The 14,924-nt window shown below is 36.9% G+C and overlaps 1 protein-coding gene and 1 non-coding gene across 5 annotated transcripts in view; both read left to right on the forward strand.

The window, feature by feature from the left end:
- Window positions 1-5,351, forward strand: part of CUL5 (cullin 5) — a 126,756-nt gene extending 121,405 nt beyond the window's left edge. For all 4 annotated transcript variants that reach the window (XM_061440220.1, XM_061440219.1, XM_061440221.1 and 1 more), the window contains one exon: window positions 1,762-5,351. In XM_061440220.1, coding sequence (XP_061296204.1) covers window positions 1,762-1,956 — 195 coding nt within the window. In that variant the 3' untranslated portion in view covers window positions 1,957-5,351. The remainder of the gene's footprint in view (window positions 1-1,761) is intronic.
- Window positions 5,352-14,540: 9,189 nt separating this feature from the next.
- LOC133227217 (U6 spliceosomal RNA) lies at window positions 14,541-14,647 on the forward strand. The gene has a single exon (XR_009729769.1). It is a non-coding gene; the product is annotated as a U6 spliceosomal RNA (small nuclear RNA).
- The last annotated feature ends 277 nt before the right edge of the window (window positions 14,648-14,924 follow it).

Raw genomic sequence — 14,924 nt, forward strand, 5'->3', positions numbered from 1 at the left:
GGGTAAATCCAGATGGATTCTGTTGAGATATGAAACGAAATGGGCAGGTATAGTCATACTATTAACATAAGATGTGCAGAGAAAATGAAGTTTTTTTGTTTTGTCTAAAACTAATTCATAATTATGCTCAGTCTACTAATCCAAGCTGTCCCTTTAAGTTATAGTTGGACTTTCTGTATTTCTCCCTGATTCTGCTCCACCCATCCCCCATTCTTTGCTATTTTCACAGAGGCATCTGGATGTACTGAAGTTGAGAAATTCACTTGACCTCATAGTGACAGTGAAGGGATTATCATGTCTATATGGTTGTGACAGTGTTCTGTCAGCTATCGAGGGCTTTATCTGTCACCTATGGAAATATAACTTTTTGTTACTATATATTGCTGATATCTGTAGCAAATGAACTATGGTTCATTTTTTTTTCCAGCAGTAAGACTGCATGGCCTCTTTTCCTGGTCTGGTTGCCTGTTGTCTGCTCTTACTGAGTTCCTGAGCCCTCTAAGGCTCTGTTACATATTCTTTGTGGCCTTTGGCTTACATGGCACACTGTTATCATCATCTGCTGCTACAGGGTCATGTTTTCCTGCCACTGAAGGCCCTGTGCCAGGTCCATGAGCTCTAAACTCTATCTATATCATATGGAAACTGAGAAATTCAGAATTGCAAATTATTTCCATCATATCATGCCACTTTTCAAGTGACCTCCAACATATTAAATGAGACCAGGGCCAGAACCCCTGTGATCTCTGTTTTTCTCTTAACATCTCTAACACAGCCATCATTTTCACCTCTACCAAAGCTAGAGTAAGAGAAATTAGAATATTTACAATTGTTCTTTCCTCCGTACTGGTTTCTGTAATGTACAAGTGCCTGAAGGAAGACATACTTTTTCCCTCTTCCTTCTTTCTCCCTGAACCCTTGACATAAACCCCTGTGATCCAGAGTGTGGATATGGACATACTGTTAGGAGTAATTCTTCTGACTTGCTAGTGGCAGTGTAGGAATTCTCATGTCTGTACAGAGGAAGTTGATGGTATACTTTTCTCATACTGAATAGTGCCTGAGTCCCAAGCCTATTGCCTTGTAGCAAATCTCTGTTTTTCAGTGTTTAAAAGCAAATATTAACACATTTCTGTTTTCAAACTTTTTATAATGAATTCTAATCTCCAGTAAGGCAGATGGATGCCTTTTGTTGACTAAGAAGAGACCTTGTACTGGAAAAGACAAAAGAGAGAATAATTAGTAATTTTCTAATTATCTATATTATATAGATTAATAGTAATTAAATCATCAAGGAAATTATTAATAAGATTGACTTAGATGAAAAGTGCTTACTCCTCCAGAAAGTTGAACCATTTAGTCGAGTCATTATAAACTGAAGGTACTTGAGAATAAGTACAGCTCATTAATCTGATAAGTATATAAAAAGTAATGATTATTAATTTTTAAAACAGAGAGCAACTAAAGCAACTGACTGCTACTACTATACAAAGAAGTAACTGTAAATACAAGGGGAAAAGTATGTAAAAAGGGATATGAGTAATTTTGCTTTTCCTTATTTTTCAGAATATCCATAATATGCAGATTTTGTTTTCCAGAGTGAAAAGAAGATACTTTTGTTTGTTACGGGTCTCAAGGTTAATCCAGTGATTGCTAATCCTTTGGATAGATGTTGGATAGAGGATAAAAAACATTAAAAGTCATTTTTTGTTTTGTTTTACTTAAAATAATTTAATACTTTATTTTTATTTTTTCTTTTAGGAAGCTATCATACAAATAATGAAGATGAGAAAGAAAATTAGTAATGCTCAGCTGCAGACTGAATTAGTAGAAATTTTGAAAAACATGTTCCTGCCACAAAAGAAAATGATAAAAGAGCAAATAGAATGGCTAATAGAGCACAAATACATCAGAAGAGATGAATCTGATATCAACACTTTCATATATATGGCATAATTTTGAATATCATGGACAATATTAAGAACCCAAATTTTGGAGTGCTTCGGCAGAAAGTTCTTACAGTTTGTGCTAGGGGAAGGTTTAGTTGGACTTTGATTACATAAATATTAAAATCTCTGCCTTACCTAACAAAACAACTATATTTTGCCAATCACATTAGTTAGCATGGTGGCATTCCTTTCATGTTGCACCACTCTGTTTTAACAGCATGCTGTTTTGTGGAGAAACTTGCATTCACAAAGAGCCCATTATGAGCTTTTAAAAACCTGATTTATACCCACCAGAAGAAATAACAGTTGGGAGGGTGAAAGTGGGGTTCTTGTTGCTTTTTTTTTTTTTTTTTCCTCTCTTAGAAAAATGTATTTGCACAAGGAAGGATCTTCAGATGTTTGTGCACTGAAAAATGCTGTTGTGTTTTGTTTTTTTAAAAAATGCAATTAAAACTAGAAATAGCACTCTTGATTTCTTTTGATCAAAAGAGTGAGCTGGTCTACACAACATCGGGACAGGGCAGATATAGATGAAAAGTATTTAGTATTATCATATGTTCAAACACTGCTTCAGTATAACAACTGGATTTTAGTGGTGACTTCAAAGTGATAGTAAATTTTTCCACCTAAAAAATGTTGGCTTTCATTAAGCAGGAGACTACTGTTTTAGTTGTTCATTGTTAAATGGAGTGTTTTTTGTGTTTTTTTTTTTATCTTATATGGCCAGAGAGTTTGTTTTGAAAAAGTGAAGCTCATATTGTTATTTTAGTTGTTTAAAAAAATGTATGGAGATAGATCATTTCAACTTCAGAGTCAAAAATAGCAAAACTCGCGTATTAAGTGTTTACTAAGACACTTAATATTATATACCTAATATTTATTATGCTACACTCGAATTCATTAAAAAACAAGGCAGAAATCTCCTGCTTTAATATAATACAATTATATAACTGACCTCTTAATCTGTAGCATAGAAATACTTTGAAGTTTTAAAGTCTCATTATTAGGGATTTGTAGCCTCAGGTTTCTGGAAAGGAAGACATTCTGTTTTAAAAAGTAATAATTATCAGTCACCTAGGAGGTAAAGAAAAACCACAACATAGACCTGAAAAGCATAAGCAGAATTGTTGCAATCTTAATATGAACAATAAACTTGCCAAATAATATGTATATGTATATTTATATATTTTAAAAGTAAACATTTAAATAATGTTCAGAAGGCAACACTTAAACTTGTTTTTTTCAGTCAATCCAAAGTAGCAACTTTTTAGTTGCTGGCAACTGAATACCCAGAGTAATGGAGATTTTTGGACTTGAGGACGTGAACAACTTAAAAAAGGAAAACTTATTCCCCACTGGGAAAGAATGGGTCAACATGGATTTTATTCATTGTGGTGCCCATTTCAAAACTTTTCTTGCAAATTATATTTTATTTGATATTAAGTAATATTTTAAATGATTTTGATGGTAGTAGAAAATGGAGTGCCAGAGTGTTGAACAGCATACAGTATTATTGTAGAGTGCTTTTAACAGCATTTCATGGAGTCTGTCCCCAGTCCCAAGAGGCTTTGTGAGATGGCCTGATGAAGGAAAGCAAACTTAAAACATTTAAGGTTTTGCTGGTTATAGTCAAAGACCTATTCTGAAATTCACAGGAAAATCTTACACTTGAACTCTTAGGTAGCATATGGCAATGACTAAGAATATTGTGAAAATTAGTCTAAATTAGTGCTTACTGTTTTCTTTGACTAGATGACTGTTAACAATGGAATAAATTTGAAATTTAAAAAAAACTGATAATTTGGTAATAATTGTGGCCCTTATGTTTAACAAATAGTTTGGTATCGGCATATTTGCTTATCCAGTACAGGAACACCAAAGGAAGAAGCAATGGAAAGAAAAATTATAGTCTGTTTCTTAAAGTTTAAAATTTGTTGATGTTTTAAACCAGAATTGTTCTCAAAACTTGTTTGGAATTTCTAATCTTTTTCAGTCATTTAAGAATGAGAGCCATGATATTTTGATTTATAAAGGTAAATTTAATGCAAAAGTGGGTAACTCTAAATCCATAGCAAAGTTTTCTATACAATTTTATAAATTTTTTAATAGCTTATTATGTCCTAGTTGTATATTGGGGAATAGAACAGCAGCAAATACTGTAGACTTACAGTTTTCATTATTTTTTTCTTTATGTATACAAAAGTTTATCTAACTACAATTTGGTGTTCATGAAAATCATTTAGTTGACAAGGTGCCTATTCCATTGTTGAATTTTCTTTAAATATATTTTGACAATAAATTTGCTAATTAAAAATTAAAAAAAAAAGGATCTGGAAACAAAAACCTACCAGCAATTTGCTAAAGGTACAGAATCACTGTTAGTATCCTTTATTAATAAGTCCCTTTTCTCTAATGTGAACTAAAAATTAGTGCTATCTGAGCAGGGATGAAATCTGACATGGTTAAGGGAAAATGTATACAAATATACGTATATATTTTTTTCATGAGCAGTATGGCAATAGGACACTTCAGAGGTTAATTTAAGATTTGAGCATTCATCTTCTAATATAAAGGTGAAGCCATCTTGCAAATGCTAACCTTTATTACCATCTCATTGCCAGAGTAAGGAGATATGAAGCAAAACTTTCCAAGTGAAAATATAGAACAATTTTAATGCTTACAATGAGTTAAATATTTAGAATATTACTGTTCCAGTGATTTAATGAGGATCTTGAAATAAATTCTGAAGTCTTCCAATTTTTACATTTATTGGAGGGATCCCTGCATTCTGGCAAACTTTATTTAAATCTCTTTACTCTTATTTTGTGCATAAATGTTAAAATTTCCAAAAAGGAAATGTTAGCTTTCTTAATAAATTACCTTTTATTAAATTTAATACAAAATATGACTGGAGTAGTTTAAAAGTATTTTGCATTATTTGGAGTAGGATGTCATTGGCCCTGCTCAAAGGGCAAATTTTAAAAATTCAATTTGTGTGAAAGATCTGCTAGTTTTCCAGAAAGATTTGCTATCTTAAACTCAAGCTTGTTTTTTCTATTTTCATGTAAATGACTGGGATGCTGTCTTATAAACTCTTCCAATGTTATGTTGGTGAAATAAACACTACAATGAGAGCTTTCCTGTCATCTACACTATATACGTTGTCTGGAGTGTTGAACAAATTTGAGTTCCTAAGTTGTAATCTATCCTCGTATGGTATATACGATTTTGAATGTGTGCCACTACATACTGAGATGATAATGCTGTACAATTTTAAATGGTAGCAGTTTCTGTATGTAGTAGGCTGAAATATTTTGATGAACTGCTTAATTTTTGGATTTTATTTTTTAAGTTGTATAATTTATTTTCTTGCAAAATAAAAATGTAATATAAAAGCTTTCACCTATCAAGAAAATGTTGATGTTCTACTGTAGAGTAGTTTCTCAGAGTTTAATTAAAATTTTTATAATAGGTGCATTTACATATTTCATGGTGAAATGGTAAATTTTAGCCAGGCTTAGGAGTCAGAAATACAAAAAGTAACCCACTTCTTTCTTTTAAATTTCAAATTCAAGTTCAAAAGGAAAGCTAACAGGAATATATCTTTTCTGTTGATGATAGCATAGGGCTGTCATGCCTGGAGGAGGTCAGAATTTTAAACCTGAAACTGCATTCATTCATCTGTTTAGATATGCCATGTCATTACCAAAATTTAAATCTTATATCAAAGTAAAAAATATAAAACTAATTATTTAATGTTTTGTGTGTATTTTGAAATTTTTGAAATATTTAAATTTCAAACCTAGAGATAGTTTAGTAGTAAGTTTATGAAGACAGACTGTGTCTTAGTCTTGGTGGTTATAAAAAAGTACCGTGAACTGGATGACTTATAAATCAATACAGATGTATTTCTCATAGTTCTGGAGGTTCAAAGTCTGAGATCAAGGTGCCAGCATGGTTGGTTCTGTTGAGGAACCGCTTTCAGGTTGCAGACCGCTGATACCTCACTGTGTCCTCACATGCAGAAAGAAACTTTAAAGGGCTTTGGGTCTCCTTTATAAAGGCACTAATCTCATTCATAAGGGTTCCACTCTCATGACCTAATTACCTCCCAAAGTTAAAGGCCCCACCTCCCAGTAATGACACATCGAGAGTTAGGTTTCAACATATGACATTTGGAGAGAAGCAGTCATTCAGTCTTTAGCACTTCATAATGACCCTAAATGGAGAAGGAAATGACAACCCACTCCAGTATTCTTGCCTAGAGAATCCTGTGGACGGAGGAGCCTGGTGGGCTGCCATCTATGGGGTCGCACAGAGTCGGACACGACTGAAGCAACTTAGCAGCAGCAGCAATGACCCTAAAATCAACCTTGGACTTTTAACTGGGATTTGAGCAGTGAGGGGAAATTGACTTGGAAATGAAGGCAGTAAAAATTGTGACCTCAGTTTAAGATTCACCAGAACCTACGAACAGATTAGTCTTTAGCTTCTGGGTCCCTTAGACCTCCCAAGGCCCTGGAAAGGGCCCTAAGAGCTTTGTTACTTGTAATTTATATTTTGTTACTCATAATTTATATTTTATTAGTTGTAATTTATATTTTTCTCAAAGAGATACCCCTAAATATCCAAAGTTGGATCCACTTGATAAAACAATGCATAAAGAAACAGTCTGGCTTTGAGATGTGAATTGAACGAATGAATGAGAGCATCTGTGCTTGAGAACAAAGTAGAGTTCAATACTTTTAAGTTTTAAATGGGAAGACTTTATTTTCTAATTCCTTATTCTTAGACAATAAAATCAAATATGGCTTTTGCATGTCACTAAACTTCTATTTTTAACCAATGGACAGTCTGAAACAGGTGCCTTAAACTGTTGAGGAGTTACAGACTTGGTGAGCATCTGATTAAAGAAAAAGACATAAAGATACAAACAATTCTGTGTAAATTTTAAGTATTCCAGATTAAAACATCTTTGACAGATCCACAGTGGGTAAAGAGAATTAAGTAGCAGCCTGCTCTCCCAATTGGTAACATCCTAATGTCACAAGTGCTAATCCAAACTTGGGTCTACATTAGTTTTTGACTGTTTTTATCTAAAGAATGACTCTACACATGGACATCATCAGATGGTTACTACTGAAATCAGATTGATTATATTCTTTTCAGCTGAAGATGGAGAAGCTCTTTACAGTCAGCAAAAACAAGACTGGGAGCTGACTGTGGCTCAGATTGTGAACTCTTTATTGCAAAATTCAGGCTTAAATTGCAAAGGGAAAACCACTAGGCCATTCAGGTATAACCTAAATCAAATTCAAATCCTTTATGATTATACAGTGGAGGTGACCAATAGATTCAAGGGATTAGATCTGGTAGACAGAGTGCCTGAACAACTATGGACTAATTGTCATGGATCTGGTACCACCTCTATGAACTGGAGACAAGTTCATAATACTGTACAGGAGGTGGTGACCAAAACCATCCCCAAGAAAAATAAAGAAGGCAAAGTTGTCTGGGGTTGTCTGAGGAGGCCTTACAAACAGCTGAGGAAAGAGAAGTGAAAGGCAAAAGAAAAAGGGAAAGATAGACCCAAATGAATGCAGAGTTAAGAGAACAGCAAGGAGAGAGAAAGCCTTAAGTGAACAATATAAAGAAATAGAGGAAAACAATAGAATGCAAATGAATAGAGATCTCTTCAAGAAAATTGGAGATACCAAGGGAACATTTCATGCAAAGATGGGCACAATAAAGGAGAGAAATGGCAAGGACCTAAGAGAAACAGATTAAGAAGAGGTGGCAAGAATACACAGAACTGTGCAAAAACAGTCTTAATGGCCCATGTAACAACAGTGGTTTGGTAATTGACCTAAAGCCAGACATCCTGGACCTTGGGAAGCATTACTATGAATGAAGCCAATGGAGGTGACAGAATTCCAGCTAAACTATTTAAAATCCTAAAAGATGACGCTGCACTCAATATGCCAACAAATTTGGAAAACTCTGCTGTGGCCAAAGAACTGGAAGAGATTAGTTTTCATTCCATTCCATTCCCTAAGAAAGAAAATGCCAAAGAATGTTCAAATTACTGTACAATTGCACTCATTTCACATGCTAGCGAGATTATTCTCAAAATCCTTCAAGCTAGGCTTCAGCAGTATGTGAACCAAGAACTTTCAGATGTACAAGCTAGATTCAGAAAAGGCAGAGGAACCAGAGATCAAATTGCCAACATCCACTGAATCATAGATAAAGCAAGGGAATTCAAAAAAATATCCGCTTCATTGACTACACTAAAGCCTTTGACTGTGTGGATCATAACAAACTGGAAGATTCTTCAAGAGTTGGGAATACCAGACCACCTTACCTGTCTCCTGAGAAACCTGTATGCATGTCAAGAAGCAACAGTTAGAACCTGACATGGTTCTAACTAACAATGGACAGGTTCAAAACTGGGAAAGGAGTACGTCAAGACTGTATATTTTCACCCTGCTTATTTAACTTACATGAAGAGTACATCATGCAAAATGTGGGGCTGATTGAGTCACAAGCTGGAATCAAGATTGCCTAGAGAAATAACAACCTCCAATATGCAGATGATACCACTTTAACGGCAGAAAGCAAAGAGACACTAAAGAGCCTCCTGATGGAGTTGAAAGAAAAGAGTGTAAAAGCTGGCTTCAAACTCAACATTCAGACAACTAAGATCATAGCATCCAGTCCCATCACTTCATGGCAAGTAGATGGGGAAAAAATGGAAACTGTAGCAGACATTTTCTTGGGCTCCAAAACTCTGGACGGTGACTGCAACCATGAAATTAAAGGGTGCTTGCTCCTTGGAAGAAAAGCTATGACAAACCTAGACAGGTTATGTTGGCAAAGGTCCATATTGTCGAGGCTATGGTTTTTCCAGTAGTCACATACAGATGTGAGAGTTGGACCATAAAGAAGGCTGAATGCTGAAGAATTGATGCTTTTGAACTGTGGTGCTGGGGAAGATTCTTGAGAGTCCCTTGGACAACAAGGAAATCAGACCAGTCAATCCTTAAGGAAATCAAGCCTGAATATTCATTGGAAGGACTGACGCTGAAGTTCCAATACTTTGGCCACCTTATGCAAAGTGCCGACTCCTTGGAAAAGACTCTGATGCTGAGAAAGATTGAGAACAAGAGAAAAAGGGAGGAGGAGAGGTTGGATGGCATCACGGACTGAATGGACATGAATTTGAGCAAACTCTGGGAGATAGTGAAGGACAGGGAAGTCTGGCATACTGCAGTTCACGGGGTTGCAAAGAGTCTGACATGACTTAAAGATTAAACAACAACAATCTAAAAGAATGACAGGAAACTTCCGTGGGTGTACTGAGGTTTGCTATTTTCACTTAATGATAAATGAGTTTTTTGTGTGTGTGTGTGGTTGCTGAAACAGACTGATACTACTTACAAGTTTCTTCAACAGTGTTTGATGTTTGAAGGGTAGCAGTGGAAAGTCGGAAGGCAGAGAATAAAGAGCCAACTTTCAATGACCCAGATTTGAAAATTAACACTCCTGGTTAAGAGACTGTAATTCTCGTAACTCTAAGAAAAGGTGGGGCATGGGACTATTTTTACAAGGCCTTTTCCTATTGCTGCTAAGTGTAATTATCCTTCCCCCTACTCTACCTTGGCTCAGTGGTAAAGAATCCGCCTGCAATGCAGGAGACACAGGTTTGATCCCTGCATTGGGAAGATCACCTGGAGAAGGAAATGGCATCCCGCTCCAATATTCTTATGAATATTGGGAGAATCCCATAGACAGAGGAGCTCAGCGGGCTGCAGTCCTTGGAGTCACTAAGAGTCAGACACGACTCAGCGACTGAGCGCGCACACACACTCTACCTTACCTCCTCCGTTCTCAGCAGATGACTTTACTTTGAGAAAATAAGCAAAGAAAATAAGACTTTGAAACATGCACTTTCATAACCTGCTTCTCTGCCTCTAAACTTTACCTCTGGTAATGCACATCTTCATCGGCCTACCTATCTCAGAGGAAGGGCTGCCTCACTTCCTACTCAAGACCAACTGTTTTTATGCTTTCACTGAAGTGCTTCTGTGTTTTGCTCCAGGATACTTAACATTTCGTATATCTTCCAAACATCCTTCTATTGATTATTTCCTCCTTAGCCTACAACAGGGGTTCTCAAAGTTTTAGTCCACAGACCAACAGCGTTATCATCACTTAAGAACTTGTTGGAAAAGCGAAGTTCTTGAGTTCCACCCCAGACCAAACATTCAGTGTATGGGGGGCCAGGGAGCAATCTGAATTTTAATAAGCCTTCCAGGTGAGGCTGATGCACTAAAGTTTGTGAATCACTGGCTTACAAACATATTCAAGTATCCACCATTCTTAAAAAAAATTTCTCGGACCACCTTGGTCATGTTATGACCTTGTTTTACTCCCTTTATATTCTGCTAAACATCTTTAAAGAAGAGTACAGTCTGTCTCTATTTCTTCTACTTATTACTCATTGGCTTATGTCCCACTGGTCCTCTTGCCAAGGTCATCAGTGACCTCCTATTGCTTAATCAGAAGTTCATTTTCAATCTTCCTTTTACTTGATCTCCTTACAGCATTTGAACCTTGAACACTCCTGGTTGTTAATTTGACTTCAAAGATGCCATTCTCTCCTGGTCCCACATTTATCTCACTTAGCTTTCTCATTCTCTGGCTCTTCCTCTACCTGCACACCCCAGAATTTCATTTCCATTTCAACTCACTGAGCTACATGCTCTTCCTGTGTGATTTTATCTACCTCTGTGGCTTCAACCTCTGAATGTTGATGTGCCAGACTGTCTCAAATCGCTCCCAACTGATCAACATGTATTTCCAGCTATTTCTTAAATATCTCATCTTTTGTCACAGACTTGCTCCACTTAATAACTGTCTCCGTCTCCCAGGTTAGCAACCATCATGCAACTGATTATTGCTTTCCTCCCTGTACCATATTATTGATTCTACTTGGGTAGTATCTCTAGAACCTGACCTTTGTTTGTGTTCACCTCTACTGTATTCACTGAATGAATAGGAACATTTCATAGTATGCGTATACCAGGCGAAGGAAGTCGGGACTAGCTGTTGGGTTGCTTCTTGGCCTATGTTTGGAAGTAGAATAAATGTTCAGAGTGGTAAGTAGTGGTCAGTAAGATTGTTTGCTTTCAATCCGGGGCATTTCTGGACCACTGGCCTATGTCAAATTTTTCTCTTGAGTTCATATCTCAATGGCTGAGGCCTAAGACACCAGCGGATATGAATTGAGTTATTCCTTTTAGCCTATGGCTGAGGAGCCACCCCAATCTAAAACATAAAAGATTTTCATAATTTAAAAAATTTCCCACATTTTTAGTGCAGTTCCTTGTTCAATGGGGACCCACTGCTTGTAAAATTGAAAGGCTTGGGAGCCACTGTTGAGCAGACCAAACCATCCTCAAAGGTGGAGGAACATGGAACAAGCTCAAAAGTCATTCTTGAGACAAGTAGGATTTCTGTCTTTAAATCACTAAGAATTTCCTAAAATATCTTATTTTGTATCTTTTTGTTCTAAATTCCAAGATAAATTATATAAAAGTTACTTCTAGGAACTCGCTACTATTCTGCATCTTCCTAGTGTAATCATTTTCTTAACTCAAATACATGTCAAATGACAAAAATAAACTTAATAACAAGTTTGATATCCTTTATTCAAGAGAAAACATGCAGTTGCCATGGATTAGGGGAGTAGAGTGCCTCACAAGCAGTGGACCACTCTTGCTGAGGGATTTGGGGCAAAAGCAAGTTTTACAGAGCTTTAGAAGTGGCAACGTGGAAACCACATGATTGGCTTGGTGGTCAGAGATTTCCTTATAAGGCTATTAGGTCAATCAGGGAATAAGGAAAGAGTATTTGGCTTGAGTTTGTCTGAGGTTGCATATCTGTTCTTACTTAGAAAAAAGTTATTAAAAATTCTTGCAATTGGGAATTTTCTGGCTTGATATACTCTATTTCTGGGCAAGTGGAGCATTTATAGGGACATGAATATTATTTAAGTTTCAGTTTGCTGATTTGGCACCCAAGGCAGGAGTAGCTTCACACTGGGCTTAGAAAATTGTTTCAACGATGGAGTACAAACATTTTCAAAGGTCTGATGAAGCTTTTGACTCTGTCCTTCCCAGGATTTCACAAAATGTGGGTTATGGGTTATATAAATAAAACAGATAAGGATTGGTTTTCTATGGCAGCCATAACTAAGTACCACAAACAGAGTGACTTAAAACAACAGAAATGTGTTTTTTCGGAGTTCTGGAGTCTGGAAGTCTGAAATCCAGGTGTTGGCAGAGTTGGCTCTTTCTGTAGGTTCTAAGGGAGAATCTATATTCCTTGCTTCTCTCCCAGCTTCTGGTGGTGGTTGGAATTCCTTGGTGTTTCATTTTTTGGAGGTGAATCACTCCAACCTGCCTCCTCCACATGGCTCTCTCATTTGTGTGTGCCCTCTCTTTTCATAAGGACATCAGTCATTGTATTTAGGACTATGACCTCATCTTTATTACATCTGCAGAAACCATATTTCTGAGTCAAGTCATTCACAGGCAGGATTTGTGGGGGACACTAGCCAACCTAGTACAATGAGTTATTCCAACAGACTAAGTATAATAGAAGTTACTTGTTTGGCTGTGCTGGGTCTTCCTTCAGCGTGACTCACTTGTTGTGGTGCCTGGGGGCTCTAGAGCACGTGGGCTCAGTAGTGGTGATGCCTGGGCTTAGTTGCCGTATGTGGGATCTTAGTTCCCTGACTAGGGATCTGCACTGGGAGCACAAAGTCTTAGCCACTGGGCAACTAGGAAAGTCCCAGAAGTTACTTGTTATAGAAGAATTTAATTAGAAGTGAAGAGCAAACATCCTTGCATTTTGAATCTAACACTCACATTTTTCTAAACTCTTAAATTTTTGTTATTTTCCTCTTTGTTCCCTGCTATGGAACTAGTGTTCTAATGTTTCTAAAACTAAATTATACTTCTACAAGAGCACCCTGGGTCTTATGACTGTAGTTATGGATGTTTGCAAAGAGGAAGAGGCCAAACATTTATTTTATCAATATTGATAGTATACTTTCCAAGACATAAGTCTCCACCTAACTTTTTGGCTAGGTTAACAACTGTAGTTAACTTAGAATCTAAGATGAGGTACATTTCAAAAGATGTTGCTCTTTATTAGTGACTCTGTGTCTGAACACTGTTATCTACTGTGACAGGAATAACTCAAAAGTTATAAATTCATATATGAAAAAAAAAGCTTTAATCCTCTTTAAACTGAACTTCATTGCTTTCTTTTTTAATTATCAAAAGCTTTATTTGTTGTAAAGCAATTATCCTTCAATAAAAATAAATTTTTTTTAAAAAGCTTTATTTGTGCAGTTAAGGGGTAATGCCCAATAAAAACAAGCCAGGGCCTTGACTCAAAACTGCAGAATGGAATGGATTCACATTGTGCAAGCTGTAGATCAGTCTGTGATTCAGAGGTTCTTACTGTGCCAAAGGCAGCATTGGCGTGAATAGTAACCTGTCCAAAGGTTATGGATCAAGACACAAAGAAAACCAAAGCCCCAGTCTTGAAAATTCTTGTCACTTGCCTTTCCATATTTTATTTTGGCTTCTTTGTTGTTATTTAGTTGCCAAGTCGTGCCCAGCTCTTTGTGATCCCATGGACTATAGAGGAGCCCACCAGGCTCCTCTGTCCATGGGATTTCCCAGGCAAGAATACTGGACTGGGTTGCCATTTCCTTCTCCATTGACTTAATTGTTTTTGTTTAAGCACTTCATTTCTATCTCATGGAAGAAATGTTAATCTAGTCATTTTCACTTAAACTCAGTCAAATTCAGTCATCTTTTAATACATCCTAGGTTAAAGGTTGCTTGGAAGATTGTTTGCTTCACGTCTTCTATCCTGGGTGTTATACCATCCCGGTCTGTCTCATATCCAGCATGGTAATGGCCCCAGACTTGTAGGGCCCAGTTTCCTGTAGTGGAGCCCCTTGAGGGTCACCAGCTCCAGTTCAGCTAACTTCTGTACTCTTCACAGCTATAACAGAAAAATCATCCATTTAGCTCTTTGAGGGGCTTTTGGTGTCCTGAGAACTTTCTGTAAGGCTACCTTAGGTTCCTCATATCCAAACACCCTAAACAACCACCTCAATCTTCCATTTAACCTTGAGTGCTCACGTGGGCTACTTTTTCAGATAAGCTGGTTTGAATCAGGGAACAGATCTTCTCTCCCTCATAATCCTGAATGTATCCTGTGTGTGTGTGTGTGTGTGTGTGTGTGTGTATGTGTGTGTAGAGGGGATGGTTCTGTCACATTCCCCTGTGGCTGGACTTTAGGAGGAGACAAGGATCATGGCCTTTTCTTGGGGATATTCATCAGTAGCTGATCCTCCCTCTGGCTTCCTCTCCAGCTCTAGCCTTTTTCTCCTGAATTCTACTTAACTAGTATTGGGTAGGGGTAGGAAAAATGGATTTTCAAATATTTCTTGTCTTCTACCTGAACTGTGACTTCAGAATTTTGGAATAAAAAATTTAGTATCCTGTGCTCGCTTCAGCAGCACATATACTAAAATTGGAACGATACAGAGAAGATTAGCATGGTCCCTGCACAAGAATGACACGCAAATTCGTGAAGCGTTCCATAAAAAAAAAAAAAGAAAAATTAGCGTCCTGTTGTCTGTTTTCTTTGGATCTGTATCCCCTCAAGGCGGTTATTGCTTCACATCCAAGGTGTGAATGAGGAATTATCACAGGTGTGTAAAGAAGTGGAGGTGGAGAGTGCAGCATGGCTTAGCTCACAGAGTAATCTGGTTCTCTGACACCTTTCTTTTTATAATTCTTGCTCCATCTACTCTGATAAGTCCTTTTCCTCCACCTAAAAGTAGGTGTTCCCCAAGTTTTTTCTCTGTAGACTCTTTGGATAATT

The sequence above is a fragment of the Bos javanicus genome, chromosome 15 (assembly GCF_032452875.1).
Source record: "Bos javanicus breed banteng chromosome 15, ARS-OSU_banteng_1.0, whole genome shotgun sequence".
Taxonomy (NCBI): Eukaryota; Metazoa; Chordata; class Mammalia; order Artiodactyla; family Bovidae; genus Bos; species Bos javanicus.